General features: G+C 41.8%; 1 protein-coding gene across 1 annotated transcript; it reads right to left on the bottom strand.

The window, feature by feature from the left end:
* Positions 1–5,909: 5,909 nt before the first annotated feature.
* Positions 5,910–11,211, bottom strand: LOC120824553 (uncharacterized). Its single transcript, XM_040185407.2, has 7 exons — positions 10,986–11,211; positions 9,895–10,154; positions 7,329–7,482; positions 7,006–7,252; positions 6,714–6,814; positions 6,363–6,513; positions 5,910–6,193 (listed from the first exon to the last, which is right to left on the bottom strand). Exons 1-7 carry the CDS (start codon positions 11,045–11,047, stop codon positions 5,999–6,001), a joined length of 1,170 nt encoding a protein of 389 aa, XP_040041341.2. The 5' UTR covers positions 11,048–11,211; the 3' UTR covers positions 5,910–5,998.
* Between the last annotated feature and the right edge of the window lie 2,872 nt (positions 11,212–14,083).

Consider the following 14,083-nt stretch of genomic DNA (forward strand, 5'->3'; position numbering starts at 1 on the left):
TGGAATTCAAAGGACAATGGGGTGGATGGTGGTAGAGGGTAGAGAGAAAAGCTCCATTTGGGTGAAATGAGTAGACCTGTGCCACCACCCATACCAGTGGGCCTGGGAGTGTGGCTGAAGGAGAAGGCGGAGGAGAGAGCGGCTGGGGTGGATGTGTTTTCAGGTGTGATCCAGGTCTCGGTCAGAGCGAGGAAGTCGAGTGACTGCTGGATAGCAAAGCCGGAGATGAAGTCAGCCTTGCGAGTCGCTGACTGGCAGTTCCAGAGACCTCCTGTGACGAGGTGCTGGACGTGTGTGGAGCGGGTGGGATAGGAGAGAGAGGAGAGGTTATGATAGAGCGCAGATCTAGCCCGAGGCCTGTAGTATCTGCGGGAAGAGATTTGAACAGGCACGGGTAAAGGGGTCAAACACATTATTAAAAATAGCAGAAGAAGGCGCCGCATTCAGCCGCCCCGAAGACTCCACGAAAGACTCCCTTGTCATCAAACTGCTGTCACTTTCTTCTGTTGGTTTATTTATCCCTCTGTATTTCCTTTTTATTTTCATGGCACATCTCATGTTCCGCATACTCTTATATGTAGGTTTTTTATATCTGTCTTTTATTCGTTGTTTCATTAGTTTGTGTCTGAGCCTGAATGCCTGGTCATGAGCATAACGCTGAATAATATGAGATCTCTCTTTCCCTGTCTTCTTTTGTCGAAAATCAATGCTGTTTTTATAAAAAGCAGTGAAGTATTTCTTACCTTTCTAAACTCAGCATTGTCCCGGTAGCGGCCCACAAAGTGCTGTTTTTGTTTCTCTCTAAACTGAGGATTATTTCTGTAACGAGAGACAAAGACTTTTCTTTTGTTTACTCTAAATTGATGATTATTTCTGTAACGTGAGACCAAGATTTTTCTTTTGTTTTCTCTAAACTGAGGATTATTTCTGTAACGAGAGACCAAGATTTGTTTTTGTTTCTCTAAATTGAGGATTATTTCTGTAACGTGAGACCAAGATTTTTCTTTTGTTTTCTCTAAATTGAGGATTATTTCTGTAACGAGAGACCAAGATTTGTTTTTGTTTCTCTAAATTGAGGATTATTTCTGTAACGTGAGACGAAGATTTTTCTTTTGTTTCCTCTAAATTGAGGATTATTCTTTAACGAGAGACAGACTTTTCTTTTGTTTACTCTAAATTGATGATTATTTCTGTAACGTGAGACCACGATTTTTCTTTTGTTTTCTCTAAACTGAGGATTATTTCTGTAACGAGAGACCAAGATTTGTTTTTGTTTCTCTCTAAATTGAGGATTATTTCTCAGCATTTTCTCTGTACCTGTTTGAAATTTACTCTTTCCGTTTTTGCTTGAAGTCAATGTTGTCTCTTGTATTATTTATTTTCTTTTGTCTAAATTCAGTAAGTACATTTTTCGATTATGCTAGAGTAACTAGGGGAAATGACGCATATTGGCATGCAATTTGAATTAACCCATCTTGTTCAGATGTCCACGGTGAAAAATATCACCAAGGGAAGGGAGAGCTTTCCGATGCGCCACATCAAGCTGCAGCAGGTAAGCGATCTACTTTATATTGAGAGAGCAACACAGACAGATCATTAGACAGACATTTCAAATATTATTTTACTTCACAGGGGGAAACGCAAATGCCGGTGTGTTTGTGGAGGGAGGCAGCAGTGGAAAAGAAGCTACAGATCGCGACACACGTCGAGATTTCCCATCTCAAAGCCACCAGCTCGGAATACGGAGAACAACTCCAATCCACGCCGTTTACACTGGTCGAGGTCGGCCTACTTGGTAGTTGCTGTTGTATTCAAATTATTATTATTATTTCTTGGAACAGGCATTCATTAAAAAAAAGATTTAAAGTGACAATAAAAAACAAGAGCGTAAAAAAAGAGCGTACACATATGTATAGTTTAATTGGATTAATAAAAAAGGGTATAGGAGTATGATTGATGTTTTGGTGATAGGTGACGGAAGGAAAATATCTACAGATAGGGGTGTAACGATTCATTTTAACAACGATTTGATGCGAATCGCGATTTATGGTTGCCGATTCGATTCATGGACGATCTGGGTTAATTTAGAACGATTCGATTCAGTGACTTGAAATCGATTCAGTAACTTTACTGGACAGTGCAGGCAAAGTTTCCGAGATCCCTATTGTTTCTTGTAAGGAAATCAGATTTAAATTAATTATGCATATTATAAACAAGCAAACAGCAATTAATGGCAAATGTATAAACCTTTTATTGTGCAACCATTTTCAATGTAAACATTACACAATAATTACACAATGTTCGGATCAATTTACAGAACCCCAGATTTTCACCGTCGCAGGTCTTTACAGATAAACTTGGCAATTGTTACTGTGATGAGGCCCGAGGTGTCTGCAGAGCTGGAGTTACCTGCTGCTGCTGCAGCGGCAACGCTGCTAGAGGTCCTGGACTGTCGCCGTTGTTTAATCCCACGGCGCCTTAATAGATGGCTAGAAAGATTTGTTGTGTTTCCGTGTTTTTTATTTGGCTTCTACATATTCTACAAACAGCGACCAACTTATTTAGAACACCTCCGTGTTTGCAAAAGCCAAAATGTTTCCACGCGCTGGATCGATAAGTTAGTTTGTAAATGTCTCGCTCGCAGTCGTCTCCTCCACGCTGTGTTTTGTTGTTGTTCAGAGTTTCGCACAACTGCCACTGCGTACTGATGACGTCACAGACAGGCAGACTGAATCGAGTAACGTGTCTAAAACAAGCTCCGTATCTCACGCGCTTGAGCGCCGCTCAGCATCTCGCCGTCGTAGACAGAGCTTTGGCAGAGCGCCTTGAGCGCCGTGTGCAACCAGTATGGATCAACCGATTAATCAATCTGTTCGTTTAAATTGTTTGTGCTTCATCAATTAATGTTTCACATAACTAATGTGCCGCATCATACATATTTTTATATTAATTTCAAACTTTTCAAAATTGAAAATTAAAAACTTTTTATTTATGTATTGTAAATTACCTCTCGCGGCCCACCTGCAGTACCTCCGCGGCCCACACTTTGGGAATCGCTGCCCAAAGGTCGTCATGGCATAACGTTCAGTTCACTTCCGATTCACTCACAGACTTTTTTTCACTCTGTGCCGAAATGTTTCGCGGTGTTGGTGAATTCTTAAAAAAAAAAAAAAAACTTTGGCGCAGGACTTCACTGTGAGCGGACTGTTTAGAGACGATGTGACCGGCATGTAACGTTAAAGTGATCTGCTCCTGTAGCAGAGCTCCAAGTTTAACTGAAAGAACGAGCAGAGAGAGAGAGAGAGACGGTCACTCTCTCTTCGGAGCCTTCACCGTCTCCAAACTAAGCGCTGTCTTGCTCTCTTTGCCTCGCACATATTAATCAAAATAGTCATGGAAAAGTATTGGTTAAAATGTGTATGAACCCTGAATATGGTGCTTCTTGTGTTCAATCTGTCATCCCTCCATGCCAGGGCTCCAGAAGGCCCCCTGAAGTGAGGAGAGGAGATTGGTGTTGCTGACTCCATCCCAAAGACAATTCATCAACAAGTGCCAATCCAGCTCACCTACATATACTACTGATTTTGATTCCCATTATTCTGTATTGAGAATAATGACCTAAAGAATGTTTACTGAACATGCTCACCTGGACAGGTATAAGAGCTGGCTAGTTGTTCCATTATTCATGTTATTATAATTTCAATGTTTTTTTTAATTAATTGTGCCCACAATTATTATTATTAATACCAACAGGCCTACCTATAATTTATAATTTTCACTCACCTATAATAATATAATAAATAGAATATCTGTGATATTTCAAATTAAAACAAAGTGTGAAGACTCGACTACTACTTTTGCAAACCACAAGTAAAGACAAACAAATATGTGCCAGGAATCAAGTGTGGATATACAGGTGAAACTCGAAAAATTAGAATAATTTTAGAATGCATATGTACTCAGTACTTGGTTTGGGCCCCTTTTGCATTAATTACTGCCTCAATGCGGCGTGGCATGGATGCCATCATAGCGGCCTTCAGCTCTTCTGCATTGTTTGGTCTCATGTCTCTCATCTTTCTCTTGGCAATGCCCCATAGATTCTCTATGGGGTTCAGGTCAGGTGAGTTTGCTGGCCAATCAAGCACAGTAATACCATGGTCATTGAACCAGGTTTTGGTACTTTTGGCAGTGTGGGCAGGTGCCAAGACCTGCTGGAAAATGAAGTCAGCATCTCCATAAAGCTTGTCTGCTGAAGGAAGCATGAAGTGCTCTAAAATGTCCTGGTAGACTGCTGCGTTGACTCTGGACTTAATAAAGCACAGTGGACCAACAACAGCCGATCACATGGCTCTCCAAACCAACACAGACTGTAGAAACTTCACATTGGACTTCCAGCATCTTGGATTGTGTGCCTCTCCATTCTTCCTCCAGACTCTGGTGAGATGCAAAATTTGCTCTCATCAGAAAAGAGGACTTTGGACCACTGAGCAACAGTTCTTTTTTTCTTTAGCCCAGGTAAGACCCTTCTGACGTTGTTTGTTGTTCAGGAGCGGCTTGACAAGAGGAATACGACATTTGAAGCCCATGTCCAGGACCCGTCTGTGTATGGTGGCTCTTGGTGCAGTAACTCCAGCCTCAGTCCACTCCTTGTGAAGCTCCCCCACACATTTGAATGGCCTTTTCCTGACAATCCTCTCCAGGCTACGGTCATCCCTGCTGCTTGTGCACCTTTTACTTCCACACTTTTCCCTTCCACTTAACTTTCTATTAATGTGCTTCGATACAGCACTTTGAGAACATCCAACTTCTTTTGCAATTACCTTTTGAGGCTTTCCCTCCTTGTGGAGGGTGTCAATGATGGTTTTCTGCACAACTGTCAGGTCAGCAGTCTTCCCCATGACTGAGAGACCATTTAAAGGCTCAGGAACCCGTTGCAGGTGTTTTGGATTAATTAGCTGATTGGAGTGTGACACTTTGACCCTACAATACTGAACCTTTTCACAATATTCAAATTTTCCAAGATTTTGAATTTGGGCTTTTCAAGCCACAATCATCAAAATTATATTAAAAAAAAACTTGAAATATCTCACTATGTAATATATTAGTTTCACCTTTTAAGTCGAATTAATGAAATAAATGAACTTTTGCACGATATTCAAATTTTTCGAGTTTCACCTGTAGTAGTGGGGATGGCTGTGCCAGGCTAATAATCTCTACTACACAATGAGGCCTGCTGGTGGTCAAATTGGTCTGGGTCATACAATTCTATGTTATATAGCTGACCCGGCCCCGGCCCTGATGATAATGTGTGGATATACATTAGAGGGTTAGAGAAAAAAGTTTTGTCACCCCTGCACTAAATCCTTCCATCTGAACCCTCAGCAAGACAAAGAGATTCAGATGAAAGCCTGAAGTTAACATGCAGCTGTCAGATTGGGATCATAGAGACGTATTCATGTGCTTTAAACTAATACAAATGAGCTGTTGGCTATAGATTCCTTAATGTCCACATGTAACAGTTTACCCAATATACTATTTATAAGAAGAGCACGTCATCCACTGGTTTGTGAACTGCGTTATTGAAGCCTTGAGTTCGGCATTGAGCCCATTGCTATCTTGTTTTTTGCAACCAGTGAACAGGAAGTGACCATATTTGGACTGTGGGAGACATTCACTGTGCAGTATCAGTACTTTTACCTCAGTAAAGCATCTGAGACTTCTTCCAAATGGCCCAGAGAACCAACATACGAGCTGCTCCTCCTTGGATAAAGCACCTAGTGGCTATTAGGAGAACTTTAAAAAGCATTTTCCTATGTTGTTATTGTACTGTTTCTCTGATATCCTTTTAGTCGTTATCAGCGTCGGTTCACAGCGTCGGTTCACAGCGTACTGAACATGTTAAACCATTATTTAGAATTTAGATTATTTTATTGTGCTTTAAATTACTTTTGTGTCTTCAGCATTTCCCGGCACCAGTCTCACTCGAGCAGAATCCTGTCTATTTAGTGGACTTGGCAGTGACCTTGGATCCTGATTTCAAGGCGTATTTCTCTTCCTCTTCCGTCCTCTTCCGTCCTCGTCGGGGGAGTGGTTTGTGGTGGAGCCTGGTCCCCTTGGGGGGCGCGGAGCTCTCCAGGATGTCCAGCAGCCTCAGCATCTTCTGCTCTATCTCAGACGCGTCAGACTTTGAGTCCTGCAGAGGACAGACCTAGATTTAATGTAACGTGAATATTACATATAACATTTAAAATGTTGTGAGGTCAGCAGAAAGGAGAATGTGACCTCTGACCTTGGCAGAAAAAAAAAAAAACACCGGACCGTATTTAAGAGCAACTTCTTCTTCTTCTTCTTCTTCTTCTTACCATCAGGATGTGGCCGACGAGGACGACTCCTTCCTCCCTGGCGGCCTCCAGCCGCCCCCACTCCCTGCTCTCCCTCTGGAGCTCCGCCCTCAGCCGGGCCACCTCAGCCGTCTGCAGGCAGCGCTTCTCCGGCGCCGCGGCCAGGAGCCTTCTGCCAACACGAGGCACAGAGGAAATCACCGTAACCTCCCAAAGGGACTATTGAGGATACACAAACACTGGAATATCGTTGGGGGCAGTGACCGTGGAGCACGGTGCAGTGGGGGGGGGAGGGGGGTCTAATTCTAATCCTTTGGATAATGAGCATTTAACGTTGAAAGTGGATTTTAAGTGGTTTGTAGGAACTTTTACCTGAGGATGTCTTTCCTCTTCAGCAGGCCCTTGTTGGCGGAGCTACAATCCTTCAGCTCCACCCTCAGCCGCTGGCACTCGTTCTGCATCTGCTCTAACTCCTGAAGATGAAGATTAAAGCTGAGTTCTCTGTAGTGACCAGCAGGGGGCGACTCCTCTGCTCCCATAGACGTCTATGAGTTCTCTTATTCCCTCAGTAAACATTGTAAACATGAGTTCATGGTCTCAGTTTCAAGTCTTTTTCAATACAGCTTGATGTTCATTTAGTCTGATGTTTAATAGATCCTCCTACCTTCCTGCAGGAGCGGAGCTCCGCCTGTTCCCTCCTCACGGCCGTCTTCTGGCGGTCCCTCTCGGTGCAGCGATCCCTCTCCTGGTCTCGCAGGACGTCTCTCTCCTCCAGCAGGGACACCTTTTCCTCCTGCAGGAAGGAGAACTTCTCCAGCTGCTTGTTGTGAGCCGCTCTCTCCGACTCGAGGATCCTTGAGATCTTCACCTCAGCTAATCTCTCGATGTCTTTCTCTCTGTCCGCGATCTTCCTGTTTGAGGGACGAGGGTGAGGAAGGGGATCGACCTCAGAGCCCCGCGGATCAACTCAAAGCTGGACTCACTGACCTTCTCCTCTCCGGCTCTGCCTCGCGCTTCCAGCAGTCGATGGCCGCTTCAAGCGTTTTGTTGTGACCGACCAGCAGCTCCATCTCGGTCTCCCGGTCGGACCGGTGTTGCACCATCTCCTGCACCAGCTCCTGCTGCTGGCGGGATTTAATCGCTGAGCGGAAGAGAAAGGAAACTAGGAGGTGCTCAGATCATTCACATTCACAACTTCAGGCCAGATGGATTTCTGAATGATAACCAGCTCGGTCTAGACCAGACATGGCCACCGGCTCTTGAGAAGACTGTGATGAAGCGTTGTGGTGGCGGGCGTGGTTTGACTCTGCTGCAGGGAATGAAGGTTTTGTTTGTCTCCCTGTATTTAAACACAGTAGTGGCGATCCGGCAGGAAGAAGGAGAGAAGCAGCCAGACGAGGGATCGGAACGACGGCTGCAAAATAAAGTTATTACGAACCGATCTGTTCTGTACATCCTCATTCCGGGACCCCCAAAGATCAACACCGTACGTTCGTTACGGAGCAACATGGTCGCACAAACACACGTTACAGGTGGAGGCTTTTGATACAACTGCTCAGTGCAGGTGAAGGACGTGACAGAGCAGGTGGAGGAAAACCAGGAGGACACGAGAGAAGAACTGGACATGAAAATGAAGAGGACACAAAGAGAAATGAAAAGTGGAGGTCCAGTTGGGAATGGCTGGTTGGTAATAAAGAAAATAATGTATTGCACTGATTGTAGGACATACGGGAGTGAAAAGGTTAAGTGGGTTTGTTTTGTAGTCGAGACAAGCAACACAGTGGAAACAATAAAGGACTATGACGTTTCCGTTTCGCCATGTCAAAAAGGATTGCGACTAAACCGACAAAGACAAGTGTTGCGTTTAGGTCCCTGGTCCTCATGAAGTCGGTGGAGCTTTGCACCCCTGCACCAGTTACATGCAAAGAGCTACTCTTTTTGTCTTTGATGTGTTTTCATGCAAAAGGAGCTTTACACACTCATAAAAGCTGAAGATTTGGTGACTGTACATATACATTTTATGTAGTCTTGATTTGCATGTTTACACTTCAAAAGGATTGATAGTTCAAGTAAATTGTAGCAAACTGAAGTCAACTTTAATCCATTAATGCAGATAATAAAGAATTTAAGTAAGGTAATTGGTTTGGCCGCAGACCTCAGATGTTTTCATGTTTGAGCAGTCACGTCACGTTTTTGTACTCTTCTTGTTCGTGAAATTTGTTAAATTGTCGTGCATATAAATGCTTTGCTACTTGTTAAAAGCCCAATGATTTTTACATGTAATTTCTATTACATTACATTACAGGTCATTTAGCAGACGCTTTTATCCAAAGCGACTTACATTACACTTTAAACCCAAGGCTTTTTCACATTTTTTTTGCCTGGGGAGCAATTAGGGGTTAGGTGTCTTGCTCAGGGACACTTCGACAGATCATATGAACACTCCATCCATCTGTTCCTGGCCTGGCTCCTCTGTCAAATTTTAGAACCCATTGTGGGCCGCGGGTCAAAAGTTTTGCCCACCTGCTGCAGACATTCCCAGAAAATAACTCTTTTTCAAATGTGTTTATTTCATATAAAAATAATAAAAAAATATGAAAAAAACAATTTAATTTAAAAAAATGAAATTAGGGCTGCAACAACAAATCGATGAAATAGATTAAATTTGATTATTAAAGGCGTTGACAATGAATTTAATTATCGATTTGTTGTGTCGCGCAATTATTATGTCACTCAATGAGTTGCGGAGATGCGCGCGGAGCAAAAATAAACATACATGTATATATGTATTTTGTGCTTGTCCCATATCGGTTATTGTTGACAAATATATATGTGTGTGTCGTAATTGTTAATGCTGTCATGTACGGTAGTCTAGTGCGCACATACTGTGGTTTATACGGTAGTTGATGTCATGCCTGTAAAGGGAGACACATTAAATCAACTAAGAAGCCTCTAATGCATTACATCTACACATTTTTAATTCATCTCATAGCACTTGGTTGTGTTTTAGCTGTATACATTTACTTAACTTGCACTACAATGATGGTAATCATTTAATGAATAAGCTTCAAATGAACATGGGGGGGTGTTGGTGAGTGTGAGAGTTTGTGTGTGTAGTATAGAGAACAAGTTCTGACGTTAAAACAAATCCTGTTAAAAGTTTCTGATTTGTATTTTTCTTTTTTATAAATTATTATGTTCAAGGAGCAACCGGTACTTTCTGATGTATTTTTGCAATGTGAATTTGCAGTTCTGTTTTAGAATAAAGGGTTAAAGCTTTTTAATGCGATTTTCTGATTCATCGATTAATTGAAGAAATAATAGTTAGTCGCTGCCCTAAATGAAATATTTCTATCTTTTAAGTACTGACAGTTTGTGGTATCTTAATTAAATTATATAACTGAAAGCTATTTGCCATAATTGCGTAATCATTCAAGTTGGTTAAAAGGCTCAAATAAGAATGGCGTTTTAGAGAAGTGCCGTGATGCAGATTGAAGCATCTTTTCAGGAGCAAAGAAGATGAAATAAACAAGCACTTTCTCCGGCGTCTCACCCAGCGCCTCGCCCTCCGACTGGAGGTCATCCAGACGACGCTGAAGCTTCTCCATCTCGCGGCCGTGCTGAAGCTTCAGGTCGTGTCGGTGCTGCTCGGCCGCCTGCATCCGCTCATCCAGCTCCCTCTCCTCCGTCTCCTTTGCATCCTCTTTGCCTTTCAGGCGCCGATAGGTGTCCATCTTGTCCTTCTCCAGGGCGCCGTAGCGGGCGGTCAGCTCCACGTTCTTCTTCTGCAGCCAGTCGTAATGCAGCTGCCATCTGCAGGCGGAAGATGCAAATGCACTAAGCCCGCAGAAAATGGATGGATTTTATAATTCAAAATAAACTGATTGAACAAAATATCATTCAGTTTAAACACATACATACTAAAATCTTATTGTGTAATTGTTTGATACATATGGTGTAAATACATTTAAAAAGAGTGGAACAGAAAGTGGGGTCCTTTAATTCAATAACACTGCTTTAAAATACATAATAGACTAACTTAAGTATAAATATTCAAATTGTGAGAGCGGTAACGAATACTTGAGGATTATTAAATCCAAAACTGTCAGTTGCAGCAGCAGTTGGAACTATTTTCTTGCTAAAACTATAATAATTATTGTACTGTATTGTAACTGTTCATTGTAGTATTTTATTGTGGATACTTTAATTCAGTATAGTTTTGGGTTAGGGTTATAACAAAGACGCGTTGAACCTTTGGTCCAATCAGCAAAGCAACAGTTTTTTGTTCTCCAGGAAGCATTTTTACAGCATATTTAACATGGTGGCAGAGGCACTAATTTAATATTTTTAAATTGTCAGTTACAGTCGCATTTAGTTAATGTGGAACAAACTGAAGCTAATGCTAACGGACGTAACCTTGATTTTGCTAACGGCTGGCTAGCTAACATTAAAGAGCTTTCTCTTTTCATCTGTTCAACTTTGTAAGTTTAAAATGTAAAACCAGAGCATGTATCTTCATTTGAGTTTACTTTTTTGTCTTCGTAAACCATTTAGGATACATTACTGACCCCCGAATCAGAAGCAGGTCTGTAGTGTAACATTAGCTAAAGTTAGCTAACGTTAGCTAACTTACTTCGGTCTTACCTCTCCAACTGCTCCTCCAGATATTGAATTTTCGTCAATTGTGCCGACTTCTCTTTGTCCATAGTGACGATTACATCCACCACAGTGGTCCTGTTGTTGTCCTGTTTGCTTTCCCAGTGTTGTGAATTCAGACTCTTTTAAATGATTTCTTAGGGCATTTGAAAAAATACAAGACGGGAGCTAACCTCAACTTGTTGCTAGTGAATGCTGCCTTCAGGGTCTCCTCGGAAAGTAGGTCTTTAAACACCACAATATGATACACTAGAAAATGCACTTCCTGCTGAAAATGCGTTGGAATGCAAAAAGCTGAAACCTGAACTGAATTTTTAAAAATAGCTGAAAATACAGAAAGTTGAAGGGAATTTGAATACATTTGCTGAAATTACAGATATTAGAAAAGCTGAAATTAATTTGAAATTGCTGAAAATACAGATATGGGAGCAGCTGCATGGAATTTCAATAGGATTGCTGAAAAAGCAGAAATGAAAACAGCTGAAATGAATTTGAAAAATTGCAGGAAATACATAAATAATAAGCTAAAATGTATTTCAAAAACTGCTGAAAATACAGAAATCCAAAAATGTACCAGCAAGCCAAAACACTGAAATGAATTAAAAAAATGCTCATGATATAGAAATGACAAGGTACCACCAAGCTCTGTTGATAGGTAGGCTTACTCCTCCGGCCTACCTGCGCGGCGGAACAATGATATTCAGAGAATGAACGGACGTCCAGGCGTTTATCTCTTTAGCCATCCGACTCGTGGCATTCTTTAATGCAAGCACAACATGCTCAACTGCCCGCTCACGGGAGAGACGGGTACACACAGAGAAAGGGGAGGGAACACTGCCCTTAACAGTTACAGGTACATGTGTTCATACACTCTTAACAAGCTCAAATATGAAATTAAGTTAAATTGCTGAAGTTATTGAAATTTCCAATGGCTTTGCTGAAAAAGTGTTAGTGGTGGCGGGGTGTGGTTAGCTCAGCTGCAGGGGGGAGAGCGGGGGAGTGGTTCAGGGGACGGTGCTGGCAGGAGAGTAAGGAGCACAGGTGGAAGTGATCAGAACTGATTGTGTGTCCCTTGAAAAGCAGTGAGCAGGACCTGGAGAGAAAGGAGACTCTGCCGCAGACGCTCAGGGGCAAGGCCGAGGAGCAGAGCCGAGCCGAGCCGAGCCGAGCCGAGCCGAGCCGAGCCGACCCGACCCGACGAGGACAACTACGCGAAACCTGCTCACTGCGAAACAATAAATAAATAAAACATATTTCTCAGAATAATTGTGTCTCCGTGCGTCCTTACGCCAACCTTAAAGGTTGTAGCTCGACTCCTGCTACAGTGTTAATGCCAAAAAGTCAAGACCAGGACAGCGGGAAAATATAATATTTGAATTTCAAAAGTGGCAATGTGGAATATGAACTGCAGCATTTAACAAAGCTGAGAGCTGAAATACAACACAAAAGAAGCCGAAAGCTGCACTGTTAAACTGTAGAAGTACTTGAAGTGAAACTGAACTGAAATCTAGCATCAGAATCTGCAGAAATAGCATTCAGGAGTAATATTAGCAGTATTAGTATCAAGGGCTGCAGTAGTAGCAGCCTTAGTAGCAGCATTTGTATATCGATAGTAACTGTAGCAGCAGCAGGTGTAGTCGTAAAAATCAGTAGTAGTCTCAGTCTTGTATCGAGTATAAAGCACACAGTCGCCTCATGACAAACATTTTATTTGCTTACATTTAGAATACAATTTTATGAATCAACAATTTAAAAATAATTAAAACAGTAATTAGTATTAGCATGTGTAGGATATTGGAGACAAATATACGACCCGGTTCATGGGATTGGTGGGAATGCATATGGTGTACACCAGAGTGCAGCCGTGGTTCTGAGACTGTGGTCAGTGGGGTATTGACAGTGTTGTGGAACCGCTGTGGTTCTGCAACTGTGGTGGAATGGTGCCAGTGCAGTTGTGATTGTATTTGGTGTGGTGTGGTTGGCTGGAGTGCATGCGTGTAGTGCTTGCACAGCAACTGATGTTGACTGTGGGCCATTCGAAATCCGAGTTGCATTGGGCTCACCGGAGGACCACTCCCAGAGGTGTGGACACTGACTTTCACACCTTTAAGCATTGTTATAAATACCTGTAGGAACCATTGTTCTGGAGTTCGCTGAGGGAGGCGACAAACGGGCACTAGGGACGGTCAAAGGACTGACCTGGGGCCTGTTGGTTGCTGAGACCAGCGGCTCCTCAGCTGAGATGTTCTTTTTACCACAACACCATCTCTTTTATTAAATACATTTGATTTTAACCTTTTGATCAGCGATCTGTCCATCCGGCGTTTCTTCATTTTTGAACACAACACATGTCAAGACTAACATACAGAACAGCCTAATATATTGCTCATGCAAAAATATAAATCACTCGATTTTATTGAGGAAAAACAATAGCAATTATAAAAATGTCAATAAAGATTCTCTGTACATGTGGAAATGAAAACTGGCAAAGTAAAAGTGGTTTTCTCTTTGGATATTTAATTGTTCAAGTTAGGAGGATAAGTAACTTATTAATCGCAAATAAGTTACAATAAATTGATTCATCATAATTGAAGTGCTCTCAAGTGAATTAAAAACAGAGAATTGGAAATAAAGAAAAAGGAAACTGCAGAAGCCGTTTTTATCCACAAAGATCCCACAAGATGAACCCATAGTGCCTATAAGAAAATCTTTTTAAATAGATGTATACCACAGACCAGGCAGAACATTATTTGGCCACTACCAGTAGTTTGAGGTGTGTGCTGTATTTCAAAAGATGCATTTACGTGCCGTCTTTACATCCTTTTTTGACACATTATCTTCTATCAAAATATAATGAAATAATATAGATAAGTACAGTGCACAAGTACTGTTGTATTGACCATAATGTATTTTGTGCAAGATAAAATCTCACAGATACACAACAATGAATGAACCAAACGTCTCTATTCTTAAACTGTCATTATTTATTGCTTAATGAACATGACATAAAATTACATGCATAGAGCTATGGTTTCACATTAACCATATGTATCAAATTAAATAAACATAAGAACTAAATGCCTCAG

Source organism: Gasterosteus aculeatus, chromosome 9 (assembly GCF_964276395.1).
Source record: "Gasterosteus aculeatus chromosome 9, fGasAcu3.hap1.1, whole genome shotgun sequence".
NCBI lineage: Eukaryota > Metazoa > Chordata > Actinopteri > Perciformes > Gasterosteidae > Gasterosteus > Gasterosteus aculeatus.